Consider the following 22771-nt stretch of genomic DNA (forward strand, 5'->3'; position numbering starts at 1 on the left):
TTAACTTCCACATGTTGACAGTGAAAAGCAAAGTAGTTCTGTCAGAAGTAAATGAATCAGTGAAAAATTTGGATTTTTTTCACCTCAATCCAATTCAAACAGACAGCAAAGAAAGCAGGTTTGCTGCTCTCCTTATACATCAACGTTCTTCAATTTCCTTCTGAAAAAGAGACATGAATGAGACAAAATTACCTACTTTCACATCACCCAGAAACATGTAGGTAACCACACAATTCCATCTGTCACAGTTTGTTAGCAAGATCAAATACTCCACTGCATGCAAATGTCTGACGATATTTAATCTAAGACATAATGGGACATAGCTACCACAAGGAGGACATCAGCCTTGTTTAACCACTGGAAGAAACTTAGATTCATTAGGCACACAGAGCAACAGACAGCAGTAATAAATCTTGCCTACTAAAGTGTGCATTTTATTTTATCCAATAAAACCCTGATGCATTAAGAGACATTACTGTCAAAAGACTTCCCTTTAAATACATTGTCTACTAAGCTCTTAGTAGACAATAGAAGTTTGTCTTTCAACAGTAATTCAAATACTACCATCAACTATATTAGACTATAAGGAAATAAAAAGATTGAGGGAAGCGGTGAAGAGTTGTGGGTTTTGTCTAACCTAAGAGAACAGAAAAAGATATGGTTCCACTGAATGTTCTGCAAAAGACACAGATGCTGCAGCATCTGTCCAGTATTTTGGAAAGGAGACTACTGGAAGACTGATGTAAAGGCAGGGCAATCATCTCTACCTATAAAGCTGAAAGTATGTGTGTGTGTGGGGGGGTGTATGTCCAAAAATGTTTATCTAGTTCCAGATAAAATTGAAACTTGAAATTTGGCACACTGATAGGCCTGGCTGTAAAATGTACCAGAAAAATCTAAAACATGAAATTTGGGTTTTTAAATACTTTTAAAGACTTTAATAAAAACCTAGGCTTATGCCAACAACTCCCAGCATGCCTTGGCAGAACTCCCAGCATGCCTTTCCAGCTTTTGGCAGCCATTGTGAGTACGTGGGCGGATGGCCACTGTGTGCCTTTCACAACCCAGACACGTAAGGTCGGTCTTGAGTAGTCAACCCATAAAATGAAACAACCCACATAAATAGGCTGCGTCCATTTATGTGGGTGCCTCCTCCCACCTGCTGTGAGTGGCTTTAAAATCATAACAAGATATAACACCATGAGTCTGAGAGGACAAACTCTGAACATCTTCAAAGGCATCCTATCCTGATATTGCTGTTTTCACAGAACCTAGGGGAAGTACACATGTGACCTGCGGCCTTCACCCTTGGGAGGGAGGAAAGCAAGGCACTCTGTGCATGCTCAGAAACAGGCCCAACGAAGGGGGCAAGTGCCCAGCCCGGCCCCAGTCCTTCAGTAGAGTCCTGATGGAGCACTTGGTGGGCAAGAATCATGGGCCAAGGCAGTCCCAGCAGGACTTGGCCAGAGCTGGGCACGTCCACTGACAGCCATTTACCTCCCCACCTCAGCAAGGAGCATCATCAGCAAGGTGAGGCTATCGAGGAGCATCATCAGCAAGGAGAGGAGGGAAGCGCCTCTCAGAGGACGCAAGCACCTGTGGGCCACCAAAAGCATGCTGGGAGGTGTAGTACTGCCCTGTGGAGTGGCTGATTCTAAATAAAGCATGGGTTAGCAAAACAGGGCACTATGTGCAAACCAGGTCACTATCTCTCAGTCCAAACTCAGGCCCCACTTTCCTGTCCTCTCACTGTCTTTGTTCTCCACTTGACTTTCTCCAACCGCCACTCACCATTCTAGCCTCAGCTATCAGTCATTCCTCCATTCACTCTTCCGTTTCAATGGTATAGTCAGGCTTTCACACAAAAGTCATAAACTTTATTCAGTAACTTAAGATGAATACCTCGCAGGCGTACAGTATATCTTAGGAGGCCCAAGCAATGCTACGCATATCAGCTAGTGAGATAGATAGATATTTGACAAATATAACTACTATATGGACAGATTTGCACAATTCACAGCCGCAGCTCAGCATTCAGGGTGTCTCCCACCCGCTACTTGCATTAGAAGGCGCAGGAATGGCAAGCTGCATAGCTGTCATCATTTCATTTCAATTAAGCTCTACCGATTTAACATGAAGATTCAAGCATAGCATATGGCTTGCTACACCACTACAGCTAAATAAAGTGAGTTAAGTCTAACGTGTATGAGGCATTAATGCAACTCTTGCAACAGACCTGAAGTGAAGAGAGGTCTAAATTCAGATTCTTCACCAAAAATGCCAAATTCTATAGTATGAATAGATTTTCCAGGCTACTATATTCTTGCTTGTTTTTCATAATGTGTTCTGTTTTATCTTGTAAAGTGACTGTACAGTTGTAGAGAAAAGCAACAAAATACATAGATATGTCCCAAAGCCTTGAAGTTTCTCATGGCTGAATAGTACTTATCTATGCACCACTACAATGCCTGGACTACAGCTTTAATAGCTGTTTGCTGAACACAATGCAGAAGAGTTTAACATGCATATACACAAGGACACCGAAAATATCTCCAGCTATCACCCGTAACATTCTACAAAAAAACAAAACACCTGGTCTGAAATACTGAGTATACTGCTGACAGACTAAGCAGGCTTTCAAAGGGGGCCACTGAAATATCAGTCCAAAGTGACTGCATTCAACAAGTTTCTCATGCAGCAGATTCAAGTACACTATTCAAATAAAAGCACTTCGTTATAGACATGTATTTCACCAGAAGGCTAGAATCAAAGGAAAGCACTGGTCATTCCCTAAATCTATTTATTAGAAATATTTCTATACTGCCCTTCAATCATATTCCCAGGGTGGTTTACAGAGAAGAAAAGCAATGTTTAAAAAAGAAACTATGAGCCACAAAATCATAAAAGCACCATAAAACAGAATTTTAGAAATCATCCTGCTATATAACATTATTACTAATCAGATGTGCACATAATCAGATGTACAAGCCAATATTATATCTCATCTACTATATTCTTTTCTTCTATTATTACTATTACCCTGCCAATCCAACCTCTTCCCAAGGAGTGTAATGGAATTGTTTCCTTTTATCCCGCAAGGTTAGTTGATCCAGTCATTATTTCTCTGACCAAGTTCAGCCAGTGAGCTTTATGTCCGTGAAGAATTGAACCCAGGCCACTGTTGTCCAAGCCTAACACTTGATCCAATACAACACACATTTAAAATATTGTGTTTTGGGGGGAGGGGGCACAGACAAGCTCATGATTTTGAACATCTTTAAATTCTTTTTATGCACTTAGAGCTGCCACATGTTTATCGTATCTTTTTAAAATAAGGCATTTTCAATATGTTTGCAATTAGCTGGTACATGACATTCCACTGAAATATGACTACATAATATAGGAGTATTCACAAATGATCATTTAAACAAGGGACATAAGGATTGCCTGAACGAAGAGAAGCCATTTTAAAAACAAATTCCATGGCCAATAGAGAAATCCTGCTGGAATTACTTGTAAACATGGTACCACAGTTGCCGCAGAATTTCCATCTCCTCTTCTAATCAATTAGGTTGCCTCCGAACAAAGAGGACATAAACCTACGAACACTGAAAAGCCACAGAAAATATTTAAGTAAAAATCAATTACCATAGCTAAAAATAGCTACAAGACATTTCACATGGCCTTCTAAAACAAGAGCAAGAGATAAGCATTTGAAGACTGAAATAACTGTGTGGCCATGAATAATTCAATGAAGAGATAGGAAATGTTCTACCCACTCTACACAGCTCATGTATTGCTACATACACATAAACAAACATGGTTGTTACTCCCTAGTTCATTTCAAGGATCATGGTAAACATACTGACGGTCTTCACATCACATGTCCTGGTGTCATAAGGAGAGAGTATGGACAACTCACATTCACATCAGGAATGATAGCAGCAAGAATTCCAAGTCAAATTAGTGTTTTACTTTTTTTTCAGATGGGGAACTGAAAAATGGGCATTTTCAAGTGAACCTGGAAACATACTGGCAACCATTTGCATCTAAGTACAATCAGTGTCACATGATCCAAACACCTAGCACCTACCAGTATTTGAAGGACCATGTTTTCTACTAATTTGAAGGACCAAGTTTTCTGCGAATGATGTATCCAAACTGTCCTAAAAGCAGCCCCACATAGTGCACATTACTGTAATACAGCCCTGATGTCACTACTAGAACAGGGACAACTGCAGCAGCAGCAACTGTAAATAGGCACCCAGCTGGCATACCAACCAAAGCTGATAAAAAGCACTCCTGGCCATCTGAGCTTGCCCAGTTAGTACTGAGTCCAGGAGAACTTCCAAACTGTGTCTTGGTCCTTCAGGGGAAATGCAATGCAGTCTAGGACTGATTGCAAGTCTGCATCCAGAGTAGTCCACTTTCCCTATCCACAGTAACATCTTTTCAGGGTTAAGTTCCAGCTTGTTTGCCTTCATCCATCTCTAAACCACCTCCAGGCAGTGGCTCCAAAGTTCCACAACATTTTATGGGATGAGTAGACAGAGATGAAAGATAGCACTGAGTCCCATCCACATAATGATGACACCACAGCTCAAACCTATGAGGACTTCTCTGAATGACTCCACTTGAAGGGCTTCCAATCAAGTTGCCAGACAGCTTCGTATCGGGCCAGCAGTTTGTCAGGTGCATGGGCCCCAGGACATTTAAGATTTTAAACATTAAAAAGAAGTACCTCTGAATTATGACTAGAATCAAACTGAGACCATTGATTAGTTTTCTAGATGGGCTGAAAGGGAAGGTAAACTGGATACATAAGGAGTTCTGAACAGATAGCAACAGCAGCCAGAACTATTGTATACCAATAGCTATTACCAACCACATTATGTGGCAGTCTTGCACCCCATACTTTGGAATGGGATCAAAGGGCTTGTTTTTGTTTTTCGAAAATATGAACGGGGTCAAAGGCCTGAAAAGCCTAAAGAAAATATTCACATGGGACTAGGGGTAAAAGGTATGGCAAAGGCCATTACAGAGTGGCCCCTGCTGTGGCTCAGCCACCTCTGTGTCTTGATATAATATTCTCATAGAAGCAGAGTCTGAATCAACACTGAACATCATCTAGTCCAGAGACAAAATATATGGTACCTGGAAAGATCAGTGTGTCCCCAGACACCTTTCTTGTCACCTGCCAACATGGGGCTCAGACTCTACCTCTGCCTTGTACTCAGTCTTTTGTCCTTTGCCCCATCTCCCAAGGTAGCCATTTTGTGGTGGTGCCCACGACAAACCCCTAATCTAGTCCAACCTTCTACTCAATAAAGACTCTACTATGCAGGATGCAGCTAAAGCATCTAGCCGTGTGGGTTTTCCAGAGAATTTTAGGGTAATTTGCATTGAAAACATTCCTGCTGCCCTAGAGAGTGATCCAATTTGGAATTTTTATTTTACTTATATTTAGTAAACTAAGCTAAACAAAAGTATGCCATGCTAATTTTTTGTCCCAATACACCATAAATATATGACCTAATATATTTGAGGGGGGGGAATAAAGCACACTTAATCTGATTTAAATATTATATTATGCAGATTTTATTAGATTACTTGAAAAAAAGGCAACAGTGTGGCCTTCCCTTACATTGCCTACATCTCAGAAAAGGTACTGAAAACTGTTGACACATTAATTCTAGCATCCCAAAGAACGGTGCATGATATGCTGACAATCACTCCTGAATAACTTTGAAATTGCCTAATATTGCATTTGCAACTGGAATGCACTGAGTGTTATTAATACTAATGAACTTATTTTCCGCCCCACATCACTGACAGCATCCCTGCCAGATGGCCATCCAGCCTCTGCTTAAATACTTTCAACGAAGGAAGGCCCACCATCTCCTGAAGTAGTGTGTTCCACCACTGAACAGATCACATTGTTAGGAAGTTTCTCCTAAGGTTTAGCCAAAATTTGGTTAAGTATTATTCCTGTATGACTGACATGACTAGAAGCACTGGCTGTTGTTTACAACATACAAAGAAGCCCTGAACAGCATGGGAGAATTCTACGCTCAAGCTCTCAATGCTGGCAGATGACAACACTGGTTCTTCTAACACTTGTTCTCTTATTTTACATTGCTATCTTTAAAAAGACATTCATGAACAATGACAAATCTAACACTGGAAACATCTTTGCTGGTGTATTATTCATCGTTCATCTAAAAGTTTGCTGTTAATGCTTTCATTTACAGTCCAGTAAGTTATTAAAACTTTCAAGTGCTATATAATTACTCCAGAATGCACACTGCCTGACAATTTGTCACTGCAAAAACAGTGATAACGTATAAACAGTTGACCTTTCCATGAAGGAACTAGTCCCACCAAGTTCCTACGCAATCTTAATGTATCGTTTAAACAAAAAGGCCATAGAGAAGGGTGAAATTTTATTCCACAGTAGAAAGTGCTTTGGAGTATTTTTGCTTTCGCCTCCTACAAGATGAAAAGCACCTCCTATTCTGCTCTTTCTTGAAAATAGTTTCTGTGGTTTCTGCCAAGGGAGATGCCCTGTTTGGCCACTTCATTTTACTTTTGTATGCAGCAACTAGCATGTAAACCACGATTATTTTAATTTCATTTGGATGTCAAAGATTATCTTTCTTTCGACAGCACAGCCATGCTTCCAACTCTAAGAGCAAATGAGACAGAGCTTCCTTTCTATTATTTATCCACCCAGCCACTCTCCTGTTGAGGCTGGATGCAAATATAACTAGCTTCATCAAATAACTACCTTCCCACAGGATCTGCATTCACAGCAAGGCATAATGCAGCCCTCTTTAGCTGGTGTGCCACCCTAACACACACACACACACCTTGCAGATTTCAAATAGCCAACACTTGCAGGTTGCCACAGTTCAGACTACAAGGGATGGCATATGGTTGCCAGATGAAACTGAGGACCAGACAAGGACGAGATAAATTATCCAGTCATGGCAATGAAAAAACAGTTTCCAGTCCATTTGTTACAGCCAGGCAAGTTGACTTCACACCACAGCATTCTTTCTAGTGTTAGTTTAAGCAGCTAAAGAGCCACTACAGCAGCCATGGTTCTTTCCTGTGCTACGTGCAAGTCAAGTGGGGTGATTCTATGGTGCAGTTCATTCCCGTGTGAGATCGCGAAGAAGTGCAGCATGGGCTCCTCCAACCCGATTGTAGATTTCTTATATACCCAAATGGCAAGGAAAGCAGCCACACTGCAGCAGCAATCCCCATGCCGCTGGAGAGATTCCCTATGCCTACTGGAGAGGCTCCCTATGACTTGGACGGTTTTCCAAATCATAGCAACTGATTCAGGCAGCTGACTATTGGTGTGCAGGTACAAGCGGTACGTACTGTGGTGAAATGATTCCATATGTGAAATACATAAGCCAGCAATATTCACATACAAATTGCCCCAGGCTAACAAGAGATACCTTAGCATTTAAGAGGCACTTTCAAAAATGTCTTCTAGAAAGAAAGCAACGTTTTTTCCATAGCCAGAAAAATAGTCAGAGCCCAAGGATGGGCAAGAATTTTTAAACCACACCTTAATCCACAAATGGATTTCAGAGCAGTATATATATGAATTTAAATTCAATACAGATACTAAACAATTCAATAAAATTGAGAGGAATAGAAATATGCAACCAGGGACAGATCTACACCAAGCACGATATGACACTTTGAAAACAGTTTGAAAACTGTATATGGAGTGTGTCCTGGGCCCGACAGTTGTCACTACTATTATAAACCATTTTAAAGCAGTAGTGTAGATCCTGTCCAGCTGAAAATACAATAATCTAAAATTTCCAGCAAATAAAAGAAGTTGGCAGTGAAAGGATTAATGAAGAAGGCATTCCAAAGTCAGGATGCCATCACAAAGGAAGGCAAGTACCTATTCAGTACTCAACTGGAATTGTTTGCCATTACATGCTTTTATTTATCTCTGCAATCACAGAGGCTAGAAAATACGTTCTTGCACAACTCCCGTTGACTTCAATGAAGCTTGAGCAAGAGAACATCTGGGTGAAATATGCCCCTATTCAAACAAACCAGATTCATTTACATGTTGTTGTGACAGAGACACTTTCAAATGCAACAGAAGAAGCAGGGGTTCTATGTAATATGCTATTTTCCTCAGGTCTCAAGCATTCTTCAAAAGAGATTTACTCACTCATGACTGGTAGCCTCTTTGCATATAGTCCCAGACAGGTATTAAACTACGGTGTCTTGTCCAAGAAGATCTCTCAGAGGTATACATGTCCTAGCCAAAGGGGAAGAAAACAAGGAAAGTAGTATTAATCACAAAATATACTCATGTTGTTGAAAGTAGTACTTCTAGCAACAATTCTAACTCTTACACAAACCCTCAAGACATGGGGGCGGGGGGAGTAGTTCTTAAAATGTAACCATTCCCTTAGGAAACAAATGTATTTATTAATCTTGATATACTACAGGCAACATATTTTAGAGTTACGGTATTGAGAAGAGAGAAAGCATCAGCAGTAGATTTAAGTCTTAAGTATAATCTTAGCAAATAACACTTCAGCATACCCACATTCTTCCCAGGCTGAACCACCAGAGAGCTCTGCCTGCTCTTCCTCTCCCCAGAGGTAATTCAATCCTTTCCCTGATATTTCAGATTTCATTTTTTAAAAGTATCTATTTTTATACTTAAAGAGATACGAGGCAGTATTCAACTCAAAAAGCTCAGTAAGAAGAAGCAAACAAAGAAGAGAGGAGAACCTCAAGCTGGGACCCCAATAATTTTATTCATAAGATGTAAATTTACAAGATGCAACTGTCATCTGGTGCCAGGTTTTCCTGAAGGCCATTTTCTCTCTGGCAGGGGAGGGGGGGACACGTATTAATTACATCAGGTCCATCACAGCTTTAAGGACAACAGCAGAAGCAGACTACTGGGCTGAATACCATTGCCATTTTGTCCCCTAATTCCACCTTCCAGCCGTTTCTGCCACCTGAAGCCATTGCAGAGAGGAAGAGAGCAAACTTCCATCAGAGAAAGAAGAGGAGCCGAGAGGAGCCCTGAGCCTCTATAACTTGTCAGCTCCAAGGGTTGGAGCACAATACAGAATAGAACTGGCATTCCTCTCTAGGAGCCTTCAGTGAAAGGGGGTCATCGTCAAAATTTACTAATCTTTTATGTAAACTGTTTCATGAAAGTCATCTGAAAAGAGGCATAAAAGAGAGAGCCAGTGTGGTCTAGTGGATAGGGTTTTGGACTGGAACTTGGGAGATCCGGGTTCTAATCCTCACTTGGCCATGGAGCTCACTGGGTGACTTTAGACCAGTCACCAACTCTCAGCCTAACTTACCGCACAAGATCGTTGTGAGGATAGAACAGCCCTTGGGTTCCTTAGGAGAGGAAAAGAGGCTGAATATAAACATAATAAATAAGTGTCTAAAATGAATAAAAAAAATATCCAGTGCATTTCTATAAAAACACCAAACACTTTTTTCAGAGGAGCAAACATTATGCCCTTCTCTAGGTAAGCAACTAAGCACCCCGATGGAGCCTGTCTTTTAGCAGAGAAGATGGAACAGTCCTGATTCCCAGCTGACTCTATGCTGCAGCCTCCGATGGAACTGGGTTAGTCCCTTTCTTGAGGTGCACTTCACTTCTGTTCTTTATAATCTGGTGATGCCACCTCCTGTCTTTCCCTGTTCTAGCCTATGAGTGCTAAGTACGACTGACAAGCACTTGATGCATATTTTTAATGTCAGTAAGTTTTATTTTGTTAAGAATTAGTTAGTAGATTTCAACTGAAGTATTCTTGTACTGAAGCTTTTACTGTATTGCACTGACTTATATTCTCCCTTCCCTCTCAGGCCCTCAGCCTCCCCAACCTAACTAGATTTTTGGCTATAGGCCTACGTCTCTCCCTCCCACACAAACAAAAGGGCGTGAGCCTAAACTAATAATGAAAATGTGCCTAGTAAAAGCTTACACAACAGCCATCAAAATCAATATGCAGATCCTAATAAGAAAATGACAGCTAAGTAGGGTATGATCATTCTCTAGTCATTTGTTAATAATCCTATCTTCCCATAGCCAGATAACCACCAAGGTTAACAGCAGGGGGATCCCAGCTGCATTTGTCTCTCTCAGTCACGAAGATAGCGAATACACTGGCTGCAATGTTTGCACCAAGGCCCGGAAGTGCTGCTTGCATTTATGACTTCACATTAGAGATGCAGGCAAAACCTGTATGAGGAGCATTATTGCCTATACATTATCACACAGAGTTCCATCGCAAGGAAAGCGGAAGCAGCTAACTAAGCAGCTTTAGCTACATCTAGATCGGACGGCTGCAATATTCCCAGCATGGGTGTAACTTTTGAAGACACTCTGGAAACGGCAATTGGTTTAAAATGCAGCAGCGAGAAAACTGATTGTTGTTTGCTTACCAAAGCATATTACATTTAACCTGAAGGGGAAGAACTGCTTATCAAATTGTTTCCAGGACTGTGTTTATCTTAAAAGCCCTGAATGGCTTCAGTCCAGGAGATTGCTCCCTCTCATGCTAGCACGTCCATGTGTTATGACAAAGGTGAAGAACCTCAGGCCTGGGAGCCAAACCTAGCCACCCTGGCACCCCCAGATGTCCATACACCCCAACCCTGGCCACACTCCTTCCCCATTCTAAAAGCTTGAGATGCCTCTCCTAAGACTCCGTTACGGGCAGGAAAAGCTGTAAGTGACAATATCCTTTTCCTGGGCAAAGTACTTGAGCAGGTTGTCGCTGACCAGATCAAGGCATTCTTAGACAAAACTGACTTTCTGGATCCATTTCCATCAGTGTTCAGGTTTGGTTTTGGGACTGACATGGCTGTGATTTCCCTGTATGATGACCTGTGTTGGGAGAGAGACACTGGGAGCATGTCCCTGTTGTTACTCCTTCATCTCTCAGCAGTGTTCAGTACCTTCAACCATGGCACCCTTCTGGAGCAGCTGTTGGGCATACTACTCAATTCTGTTCCTACGTGGACAGTAGGGGGTGGGGCTGCTTTAAAAAGAAAGCACCAAAGAATAGCTTATGCCAAGAGTGGCCAACTGGTAGCCCCCAAAGGAATTTTATCTCCCCCCCCACCATAGTCAAGGGACCATAGAAAATTTACCCCCAGTTTCATTTACAAGAAAAAACATCCTTCAATTACAAGAGAAGGATTCAGCACTTCAGTGATACATCTCTGAAGTACAGGGGTAGTTCCAGAGCTCAAGGAGGGGGAAAGCAAGAAACAGAGGCTAGAAGATGCACCAGAAGCAAATTAATTCATCACCATGATGGATGGAGGTGCAGCCCCATGTTGCAAACAGCACACCAGCCCTGTTTCTAGGTGACGGATACATACCCTAGTTTCACAGGCTACCGTAGTCATGAAGGATATGTGGAGAAAGCAGAATATATGTGTCACCTGGGTTGGAGGGAGCATTCAGTGATTAGAGGTGAGGAAACCAAGGGAGATTTCCTCTGGAGCTCAGCTGGGTGCCTAGAAGCAGAACAAGGGAGGAAAGCGGGTTCTGCTTAATGCCCTGCCTATTCCAAGGCCCAAAAGGAGCTCCAATCCAAGAACCCTATGCTCTCTGCTGAGTCCTCCCACCACTTCCCATGTATTTTATATGCAACAAGTAAATTTACACTGTTCCCTACTTTTTAAATAAACATCTGTACTGAGTTTTAATCATAAGCTTTCAGTGTAATTAACGAGAATATAAAATATTTCACTTTTTTCAACTTTCTCAACACTGTTCCTTACTTCTGAAACTGTGAATCCCCAACTATGAAATGGTTCCCAAATGATTATGGAACTTGGCCATTCGTGAAGGGTTCAGTTTTTGAAGCAAAATATACTTGCAGTCCTTGGCATACCATCTGGAGAATAGAGAGCCACCCTGAAGAAGGCAAAAGACGGCCATTTGGGGCTTATGCTATTGTATGTAGCACAGAGGGACCAAATGTTTCTGATGTGGCAGTAAGAAGGAGAAAAAATGAATTAATTCTGTGATTGATCACAAAACTACCACAACTCAGCATACCGCCTAATCAGATAAAAATGCTTTGGATGATTCACTTGATTACAACGGTGAAATTTTGCCCTGACCAAAGTCATCCTCTGAAGGCAACTTTCACTGCTCCAAACTATTTACTCTGCTAATTACAGTCATTACATGATTGGCTCACAACAGCAACATGTTACTATTAGCCCTGTTCCTAAGGGATGCATCTCATGGCAGCTTTGTAAAAATTTAGCATGCACCTGCAGATAGCCTGTAACACGCAAGTTAGATGCACATTCCTTTTTCACCATATGTTCAACATGGAAACACAAATTACCAAACGTGTTTGACTGTGGCTCCTGGAAGCAGGGGCCCATGGTACACACCCAGCTGCCTCATATGTTTGGGCATTGATTTGCACCTGTGCTCTGGAGAACTCTGGTGTCCCTGGGAAACATATCGCAAACTCCTCAATGAGAAGATCAAAAATGGCAGACAAACTTCCCTGCAAATCAGCTTTTCTGCCCACTACTGATCTTTCTCTGCAACATGCACCTGCAAGATGGAGTTGAGAGCGCATCCTAGAACATGCCCAATTTGAGCATAGTGACAGTGAGGCCCAACAGACTAGGACAGTGCTCTGCATACAGCTAGTGAACACCTAGAAAAGCCTACAAACCCTCTGCAACATCTTGGGGTTCAGTGGTTTTCTTGGTAAATTCAGGGATTTCTTGGTAGACAAAGAATGTTCCCATGAGACAGAAGGTTTACTTGCACCCTCTTCCACTATAGTGAAGCAGCCCTAAGACTGGGGCTTTAAACACACACTTCAAATATTGGAAAATGCATTTACATATGCAGACAAAATTGGCCTGCCCAAACTTCCAAGGTCAGTATTTTATCAACTAGGAGCTACTCATGTGATGAACAGCATTTCCTCTTTGAGAATAATCATGTATGCTTATCTTGGGTGCACCATTTATCAATTTACAGCACAGTCCTAATCAGAAGTAAGCCCCACTGACTTCAATGAAGCTTCTTCCTAGATATGGGTGTAACAGTTTACAGCCTCAATAAGGTAAAAACAAAATGAGTGCCTATAGTTAGAACAATGGATTTAAAATTCCTGGATTCATATCCCACCCCAACCATGAAGTAAAAGCTATCCACCCTCCATCAGTAAAGCTAGCAAAATAGTGGCATAGATATATGAGAAATGGTACAAATAAGGAAACATTCCATACATTAAAAGTGTTACAAGTGAAATCCATGGAAAATGTAAGCTTTTAACCACGTCAGAGTGTGTCTTTTGTTACCCTTCAGTCACTATTTAGTCCAACGTACTCAGAGAATTTAGCTGGGACAGCCCCAGCTCCTTACAGTCTACTTAAAAAGACCTGTGGGATATGAGAGGAAAGCTAGAGAGGAACAGCCACAGATAAGGCAGCATAGCTCCCGGGAGAATTCTGTTTTGTTGTGTGTGTTTTTGGCATTTTATTTCCTGATTTACTATTTTAAATACAGGATCATCTTGAGTGCATTGGAAGAAATGAGGCACATAATTGTAGTAAGGAAATAACACAATTTTTTGTGAACTGCCCTGAGAGCTTTGGCTATTGGGTGGTATAAAAATGAAATAAATAAATAAATAAATAAATAAATAAATAAATTGGGGAGGGGATCCTTTCCCACTATCACCACAATTCAAGAGTTCTGCAAACCTAGACTGCAGCTTCTTCTGTCTTATATGCAAATAGCTCGTGTCTCTTCTGTTTCGAGTATTGCACACAAAAGCAGTGTTATTGACATTGTGTCTTAGGGAGAGCTTTCATCCATATTCTGTATGGGTGCATGCACACTCACGTTGATCATTAAGAGTGGAAGAAGGATTTGTCTTAATTCCGCCTCTACATGAGGTTAAATCTGTACATTTCTATATAAAAGGGTATTTTCTGTAGTAGCGCTGTACCTACAGAAACCCCACCCTAGGCCAAACACCTTTAACAGATTTGGGTGTCAAGTGAACACATTCCTATCGCACCAGCCTTTGAGCTTTTTACCACACAGCACTTTTGAGAAAAGCTTTTCAACATTTTGACAAAACCTTTTCAACATTGTAAATATTGGCACTGTGCTTTTATAGCTGACTTCTATTATTGGCTGTACATTGCGTATCTGCTATTTCACTCCTACTGATGCGATATGGTGCTTTTAAGTCATTATGTGCCTTGAGCATGTGTGTTTGTGGAAAGGCACGGGAGAACTTGTTGAAAACGAAAAAGTAATGTGCTTATTTCATTTCTGGAAGCTTTCATGTGCCTCTTTTTTATGAAAATAGGTCAGTTTCTAGCGGAAAAACTATGGATAACATTAGTGTCATAAGCAGTCTGAGAGCTGCCACCAGAAATTAATAGACAAGTTTCAAAGATGGTTTACAAAAATAGTTATTCACCAACACTTTGGGGCTTCAGAAATTGAAGTGTGACTGCCATATCTGGTCGATGTTGATCTACAGTACATGTGGCTATGGCAAGCTCATACAGCAACACTCATGAGGCAACTTTAAACTATCAGCAGAATCAAGAAGTGAATTCGAGGAAGGTAATTCTTTCCCAGAATTATAGAACTTCCTGAATACTTTTACAATAAAAATCTACCTATATTTTGAAAGCTAGTATATTGAGGAGAAGGGTTCAGCCACAGCCAGTGTTGGCACGTTTCAGCCGTGGGTGATCCTGGGACCACAGAATAACCCACCACTGGCTCTGCCTGGCCCTCGTGCTAGGCAGCTTGGTCTGTGAACTAACTGCCATTTTAATTCATTGCTCCAAGGGATTTTGAGTAACTAAAATGGCAGAAGGCTCATAGCCACACACCACAGATAACAGGGTTGCTACTGCTCACCACCACCGACAATAGATAAGGCAACCGTGGAGCCCTAGAAGCGCAGAAATAGCCCACTAGAGGGGATTTTGCTAGCAGGGGCCTCATACCTGGAGTCAGTCCTTGGCCTACTGTCCAACATGCAGCATTTCTACATGCAACAAAGTGTGTTCCCTCACCCACTGCCAAGTATGCAATCCCTCATCCTGCAGCCCTGATGCTTTACTTCTAAATACTGCTGTATAAATTGGTCCTCATGCTTGATTTGCAGAACACTCACCAAGAAGACTGGCTACCACTGTCTGACAACCATTGCCATGACATGAAGTGTGTTTTATCCCAAAAAATAATGTGCTCTTTCACAAACCTCAATCAGGTTTTTAAAAGATTTGTCAGACAACACACAACACCTGATCTCTGCATCAGCCTCTCCTGAACTGTAATTTTGACACAGACATAATAAGTGTCATGAGAGCTCTTGCTAAATTATACGATGCTAAAAATGTGCTCCTTTGCAAGCTTTGGCTACTATAGTTATTAGAAATTCCATTCTAATTACAACTCCACCCAGTATGAAGACAGGTGCTATTTTAGTATGGGTGAAGCCTTTTTATGTGCAACAGCCTCAATGAGAGCAGTACTGTACCTCTCATGTCTCTAACCACCAAAATGCTAAAATGCACATTTCATAATTTTCTCAGTTATGTTCAGTATGTTCACAACTTCTCCACAAAGTCTTGATCAGTCTCTCTTGGAATGACTGCATGCACCAAAATAAACTAGCTTCTATCCAAATAAACATGGATTCCACAACCTGGATAAACGATTCAAGTTAAGCAAACAAAACACTATTTTGTATAATTTTCTATGGTTCTGCTAATCATGCAAAGGGCCACAGAGCTATACAGGGCATAGAAGCCCTACCTACTTGACCACTGGAAATCTATTTCAGCCACAGGCACTTTTAAGCATTGGCCCCATTCAGAAGACACCATGGTGGTTAAGCCAGAAAGCCAGTCTGTGTTCAGAAGACACCTTAAACCATGGCTTTAACCATGGTCATAAAGCAAAAAGTCTTATTCATTATGGTTAAAGCCGTGGTTTAAGGTGTCTTCTGAATGGGCCCATTATCTTCAGAGATTCATTTAGGCTCATCTTCTATGCATGTTTACTTGGAAACAAGCGCCTCTGATTCTAATAAGGGTCATTCCCATGTGCATAAGTCTGTAGCCTTTAAAAGACCACAGGTGAATTCTGCAGCTGCACATTGTTTATCTTCTAAGAAATAGATAACCCATGGTTGGACAAAGATAATGCAACAAGAAAATGGACGAATGTCTTTCCCTGAGCAAGCGTAACAATGGCTCTGTTTGAACTTATTTCCAACTCACCTTATTTCTGGCAGAATTGTTTAAGATACACATACAAACATGGTACTGTCAAAGTTTTAGCCTCAAGAATTTTCCCCAGGACAAACCCTAATTTGCCTAATCAACAGATCAACCATCTATCAAATTGGAGGCAATTCTATAAAACGAGAACCTTTCTGTTACCTTCAAATTTGAAGCAGAGACTTAATTAAACAGCCTTCAGAGAAAGAATACAAGAGAATAATGAAGGCAGCTATCGTGGAAATTAGTGGTTCAAGTTTCCCACCATGAAATGCTCCAAGTTACAACAAAAGCAAATTACTTCCTACCATCTAATAATCTTCGCTGAATCACTGACAAATGAGCCAAGGAATAGTAGAAGCACAGATCAAATATTTGCAAGGACACTCCCCCTTCCTCATTCACAGTTTCAATATATTTACACATCAAAGAATCACTCAGGAAACTGCTTCTAGCAGTTGCCAACAGGTCGTAGGTAAAAAATAATAATGGAAGAGCATAAGGTTTTGGCAGGTATCACTCAAATCACTATTCAAATATGTGAATGCCTACTAGACAAAGGCTGAAACACTATGCACTCTTGTAGCCTGATCTTATGCATGTTTACCCAGAAGCAAGTCCCACTGTGCTCTGTTGAGCTTACTCAGGCTCTGGGAAGTATGCCTAAGATTTGAAGCCTTATGTGGGAGCAAGTGCCATCGAATACAACAACTCAGTAGAATAGGACCAGGCTGAAAGCATTCTTTGTTAAACTCTACAGAATGCCCTTCAATTCCACCTCAACACATTATAAAAGCCATAGTCCAGTTGGCCTAATAAACCAAGTTTCAGAGGCTGCTCCAAACTATTAACAAAGAAAGTCAGCCTGGATTTAAGGGACTAGTAACAGGATACAAGGACTCTCTCAGGTCATTCTCTCAACCAGCCATTCAGTCGATAGCAGTAGTTTCAGTCCAGTTCCCAAAGGACTGGTGAACACATCAAGGAAGCAACTATACAATTTAACGATCAGCTCTTCCGCAAGTGACCATGGAAAGGGTGGGAAAGCAAAGGTGCATTTCGAGGGCTTTTGTACAAGTCACAGACTGTGCTGTATCTGTTCTCTTTACCACACTTCTCCACAAGTCTGCGGGGCTGAATCCTTTCTAATACCAATTCTCTGAATGTCAGGGGGGCTGAGGGTGGGAGGAGACCAACAAACTGAGTCCAGAGTCCTTTGTGCCCAAAGTCGGGGTCTCCTCCCACTGCCCTAGCCCCCTACATCAACACATGGGGAAGAAATCAAAGATTGTCACAACAGAGGCATAATCTAATTATTAAAGCTTCTTTCCTTCCTAATTGCATTACACCAGCCAAAAGCAGTGATCTCTTGGTCAGAACGTCAAAAGTTTTTGTACGAGTTTTAGTTATTCTTCTTCTCATTCAGTGTTTACTGTGACAGAGAGTGGTTAAAAAACAAGAGAAAAAACTATGAAGGGTGGGAAGCATTAGAATAAGACAAGTTGCGTCCCTAAATGCAACCCACCCACCACAGTTCTGTTACAGCAATGAAGAACGCACAATCTATAAACCCTTTACGACAAAGTCTAGCAAAGCGAATCTCCCGCATTTCCACAGATCCCCATGTGCCATTCAGACACACCCCAGAAAGTCCCCGCCAAGCTTCAGAAGCTTTATATTACTTCCCTTTTAATGCCTACAAGCCTGTGTACACTCGCCTAGAAGTGAGTAAATCCCTCTCCTTTAAAAAAGAAGAAGAAGTGAGATTTACTTCTGAATAAACATGCAAAAAAGACTGGGCTGCAAGTCGGGTAGATGGGATGCTCAAAGACCCTTCTGCCCTCCCCACTCCAGATCTCGCCTCCCCCCTTACAAACTGCGTCCCCTCTGCACTATTTTCCATGACCCTTTTTACCCCCTTATCCCACCCCCCCATTCAGACACTCCCCATCCTTCAAAACCCTCCAGCAGTTTCCCCAGAGGGACCAGAATTGGGGGAGGTCCTATTCCCCTCCCATAGGAAAAGGAGGGACCCCCGACCCTTCCTCCCCATCCCAGAGAGCCCACCCACCATGAAGCCTAACCCCCCCTACCCCATCCCAGATTCAGCCCACCTCCCCTTTGTCTCCATGCGCTGCCAGGGTCTCGCCTCCCCCCCACCCCCCTCCCCAAACCAAGGGCAGAAGTGGGAGGGTCCCTAATCCGACACCATGCCCTCCCGGGGGAATGGACGGTGCCAGCGCCGTAGGAATAAATATACACACCTCAAGCCTGGAATTAAGAACTCACGTGGGCCCTGCCACCCCCACGAGGGAACAGGAATGACCCGGCCTCCTCTGGCCGCCCCCTTTCCCGAATGGACCAGTCCAACGCTCTCCCCTCTCTCTCTCTCTCCCCCCCTCCCCAAATGAGGAGGCCTCAAGCCCTCACTCTAGTGCCCCTCAAAATGGAGGGCCCCGGCTCCTGAGGAGCGCCCCGAGACCCCCACCCAGCCGAGCCCAGCGCCCCTTCACTCCTCCCTTTACCTCGGCGCCTGGGCCTCCTGCTCCTTCCGGGGCCTCGTTCCGCCTCCTCCCCGCGGCGCTTTTCCCAGCTTAGTGCCCGGGACATTGGCCTCCAACCAGGAAGTGGCCCGGTGTGACACCTACTCTTGGCTGCCATGGCAACGCTCCCTCCGCCCGCCGCGCTCGGGACAGAAGCAGCCTACCTCCCTCCCTCCGCCCGCCGCGCGCAGCCCGAAGGCGCGCATAGGGCGCTCCCAGGCCGGGCGCCATCTTGGGCCCAGAACGAGGCTACGGCAGCCGCGCGCGGACACGGGGGATCGAAAGCCGCGGCGAAGTTCTCGCCGGGCGTAGGTATAGGGCTTTCTCAGCAGCGCCGCCATCTTGGGCCGAAAGCGAGGCGAGGCTCTTCCCACTGGGCGGAGGAGCAGCTGTTTTAGTCCCAGGATCGAAGGTGGGGGTGGGGGGCGTTATTTATTTATTTATTACATTTCTATACCGCCCAATAGCCGGAGCTCTCTGGGCGGTTCACAAAAATTAAAAACATTCGAAGTATAAAACCATAGTACAAAATACAATATAAAAGCTCAACCAGATAAAAACAGCAGCAATGCAAAATTACAAATTTAAAACACCAAGTTAAAATTTATTGATAGACTGTTAAAATACTGGGAGAATAAAAAGGTCTTCACCTGGCGTCTAAAAGCATATAATGTAGGTGCCAAGCGAACTTCCTTAGGGGGTTTGCTCTTTTTTCTTTTTCTTTTTGCTTAGGCAGCGTGTTGCTTCGCTGGAGCAGCGTTTCTAGTCTAGGGAGCTGGAAAGAGAGCCGGTTTTTTGACCTCGCGCTACATGTTTCAAGGTGCAGTTTTTAAGGCAGTGATCCATTGGCCTGAGAGCAAGCTCTATTGAACGCAACGCGGCTTAGAAGACGATACATAAAGCTCCGATTGCAAGTACAGGTTTCCAGGCTGCAAACCCATTTACTTTGGAGTAATCCCTGCTAAAGTCAGTGGGGCTCACTTTAGAGTAGACACGTGGAGGATTGTATTTAAGGGCCCACTGATTAAATGCATCCCCCAAAAAGAGGATAGTGACTTGCATAAAATGTGCATGTGCTGATTTATATGTATGGAAGCAATTTGAGAAGTAATTAGTAGGCAAGATCTAACACAAGCCCTAGAGCAAACCCATTGAAATTAATGCGACGTAAGTTAGTCGTGGCTAACTTAAGTCCCATTTATTTTAATACATCTCCTCTAGGTAGGATTTCTGTTGGATTTTGTCCAATATGCTTCAAATAACAATACAGTACATCTCACCATAGTGTGCAAGACTGCAAGCAGGTGACTATGTACCTACTTGTTGCAGTTGAGAGTTCTTAGGGTTCCTTATCTTTAAGCTAGACTTGGACAAGACAGCCCTTCAAATAGGGTGACCATATGAAAAGGAGGACAGGGCTCCTGCATCTTTAACAGTTGTATAGAAAAGGGAATTTCAGCAGGTGTCTTTTGTATATATGGAGAACCTGTTGGAATTCCCTCTTCATCACAAGAGTTAAAGTGCAGGAGCTATACTAGAGTGACCAGATTTAAAAGAGGGCAGGGCACCTGCAGCTTTAACTGTTGTGATGAAAGGAAATTTCACCAGGTTCTCCATATATACAAATGACAACTGCTGAAATTCCCTTTTCAATGCAATTATTAAAGATACAGGAGCCCTGTCTTCCTTTTCATGTGGTCACCCTACATCAAAGAATGATCCTGTGTAAAAGAGGACACATGGCCACCCTACGCTACAAGCATGTGCACACTTTGGGGGTTACTTCTGAGTAAACATGCATAGGATTGCACTGTAAGTGACCTAGTTGTTTGCAGAGAGGACTTGGGACTGATGTTCTTAGTGCTTCTTTCTAAATGGGTTCACCACCTCCTCCCAAAATATAGGGTAACCATATGGAAAGGAGGACAGGGCTCCTGTATCTTTAAGAGTTGCATAGATAAGGGAATTTCAGCAGGTGTCATTTGTAGGCATGCACAACCTGGTGAAGTCCCCTCTTCATCACAACCATTAAAGCTGCAGGAACCCTGCCTTCTTTAGTATCTGGTCAAGAAGGCATGGATCCTGCAGCTTGAACTGTTGTGATGAAGAGGGGATTTTACAAATGACACCTGCTGAAATTCCCTTTTCTATGCAACTCTTAAAGATATAGGAGCCCTGTCCTCCTTTTCATATGGTCACCCTATACTCTGGGACTGCAGCCCATCTGCTTGCCCTCTTCCACTGAACCCAATCTGTACCTGCTCCCAGAGGGACGGTGAACAGTGGACGCTGTTCTTTCTCCTCGCTCCACCTGCTGCTTGCAAAGACAGATTAAGAGGGAGCAAGAAGGAGGTTGGGGTGGTCAGGATCAGTGGTGGAGCCCTTGGAGGAGTATAGGCCAAGAAAAATGCCGGGCAATGCTAACCCTTAATGCTGACCTTGTAAGTGAATGTGTAAATAAAGCATGCCTCAAAAGGGTTATCTGAAACAAACATCAGAATAATAAGTCTTCAGTGTCGAATTCTAGACTGAACTACCAGGACAAGGCTCGTGTTCTTGTCTTACTCAGTTTGTTGATATGCATCAATAGGAATATATAAAAATGTTTTAAAACCTTAAGAATTGATGCCTGGGTGTGCTTGTTTTCCTCTTTCCTCCCCATTCTTTCCCCCTCTTATATCTATTAGATTGTGGGCGTGTGCTCTACCACTGAGCTATAGGCCTTCCCTCGATGGCTAAATCAGACTTTGAATCAAGGACTTTCTGCCTATCCCATGCTACCGAATCCTATGTAGCTTGACCCCATTGGACAATTCATTACTTTGTTCTGGTGCCTCAGTTGTGCCTATTGGGGGAGGAGGAGGAGGAAGGATTTCCCCTTCTTTCTCCTTATCAAGGAGTTCTACAGCTAAAGAAAGATGTTTTGTGTGTCCTCTCCCCACCACCACCCACCCGCCCCATGAGACCGCTCAGTGCCTTGGTGCATCATCAGTTTTGTCCACAACGTTTGCTTACTCCTCATTCAGTGTGCCTGGTCTGTAAGTCGGATCGTGCTTCTGCACAGCTTCCATCCCTTGCAATCAGGATTGCACTGGTCCCCTTTGAGGATCTGGCCCACAGCCGTGGGTTGTTGTTTTCCCTCCCTCTGGGCTGCCTTCTATTAAAACGTCCAATTTTACACTCGCTTCCTAAATCGTTACTCTCTGAATTTGCTCCTGTTCGTACGTTTGTCCTCCTGCCAGTTCCACCGGCGGCTTTTCATTGGAGTTTTAAGGCTCAGTTCACTTGATCCAGGCCTCTCTCCTTGTTAGTTCTTGACTTCTGAATCTGTTCTGAATGCACAGTTTCAGCGAGCCTTTCCTCACCTGATAAAAGAATCTATTTCCGTCAATACAGATGCCCTCCATCTCCCTCAGCCTGTCCCACTTTCCAATTATATTTTTTTCTCTTCTTTCTCCTTGCACATTCTCCTTTCTGCATTAACTCCCTCCTGACTGCTTTTCCCACCTCTTACTTCTCTGATATCTCTGTTTCACATCATCTCTTATTTCTTCTTCTTCGATACCCCATTTAGAGCTAAATTCTACAGTGCAGATGAAATCTAAATCCAGGATAGAGCAGAGCCGGGTCAAAGACACGCATAGCGGAAAGAGAAAAATTGTGATTCCATGCTGGGAAAGGTATAAGAAGCTGATAGAATCAATATAGGGAACTGAAGAAGGACTTCTTGATGCCTGTCTGTATTTATTAAAAGATTTATGTTCTGTATCTTAAATAATGTTATGAGGACAGCTAACAGTAAAGAGCAAACGAAGGCAATCCACAATAAAACAACTGTCATTGAACGCGGCGGATTTTAAAGGAGGGCATCAGATAAAAACCAATGTCAGCTAATGTTA

The 22771-nt window shown here is 42.8% G+C and overlaps 1 protein-coding gene across 1 annotated transcript in view; it reads right to left on the minus strand.

Annotated features, from left to right (window-relative positions):
- USP6NL (USP6 N-terminal like) overlaps positions 1 to 18999 on the minus strand; it is a 152293-nt gene extending 133294 nt beyond the window's left edge. The window contains exons 1-2 of the mRNA XM_063134744.1: positions 18855 to 18999; positions 8210 to 8299 (exon numbers count right to left, since the gene is read on the minus strand). Of these exons, the coding sequence (XP_062990814.1) occupies positions 8210 to 8213 (4 nt within the window). The 5' untranslated portion in view covers positions 8214 to 8299; positions 18855 to 18999. The remainder of the gene's footprint in view (positions 1 to 8209; positions 8300 to 18854) is intronic.
- Between the last annotated feature and the right edge of the window lie 3772 nt (positions 19000 to 22771).

Source organism: Elgaria multicarinata, chromosome 9, assembly GCF_023053635.1.
Source record: "Elgaria multicarinata webbii isolate HBS135686 ecotype San Diego chromosome 9, rElgMul1.1.pri, whole genome shotgun sequence".
NCBI classification, from domain to species: domain Eukaryota; kingdom Metazoa; phylum Chordata; class Lepidosauria; order Squamata; family Anguidae; genus Elgaria; species Elgaria multicarinata.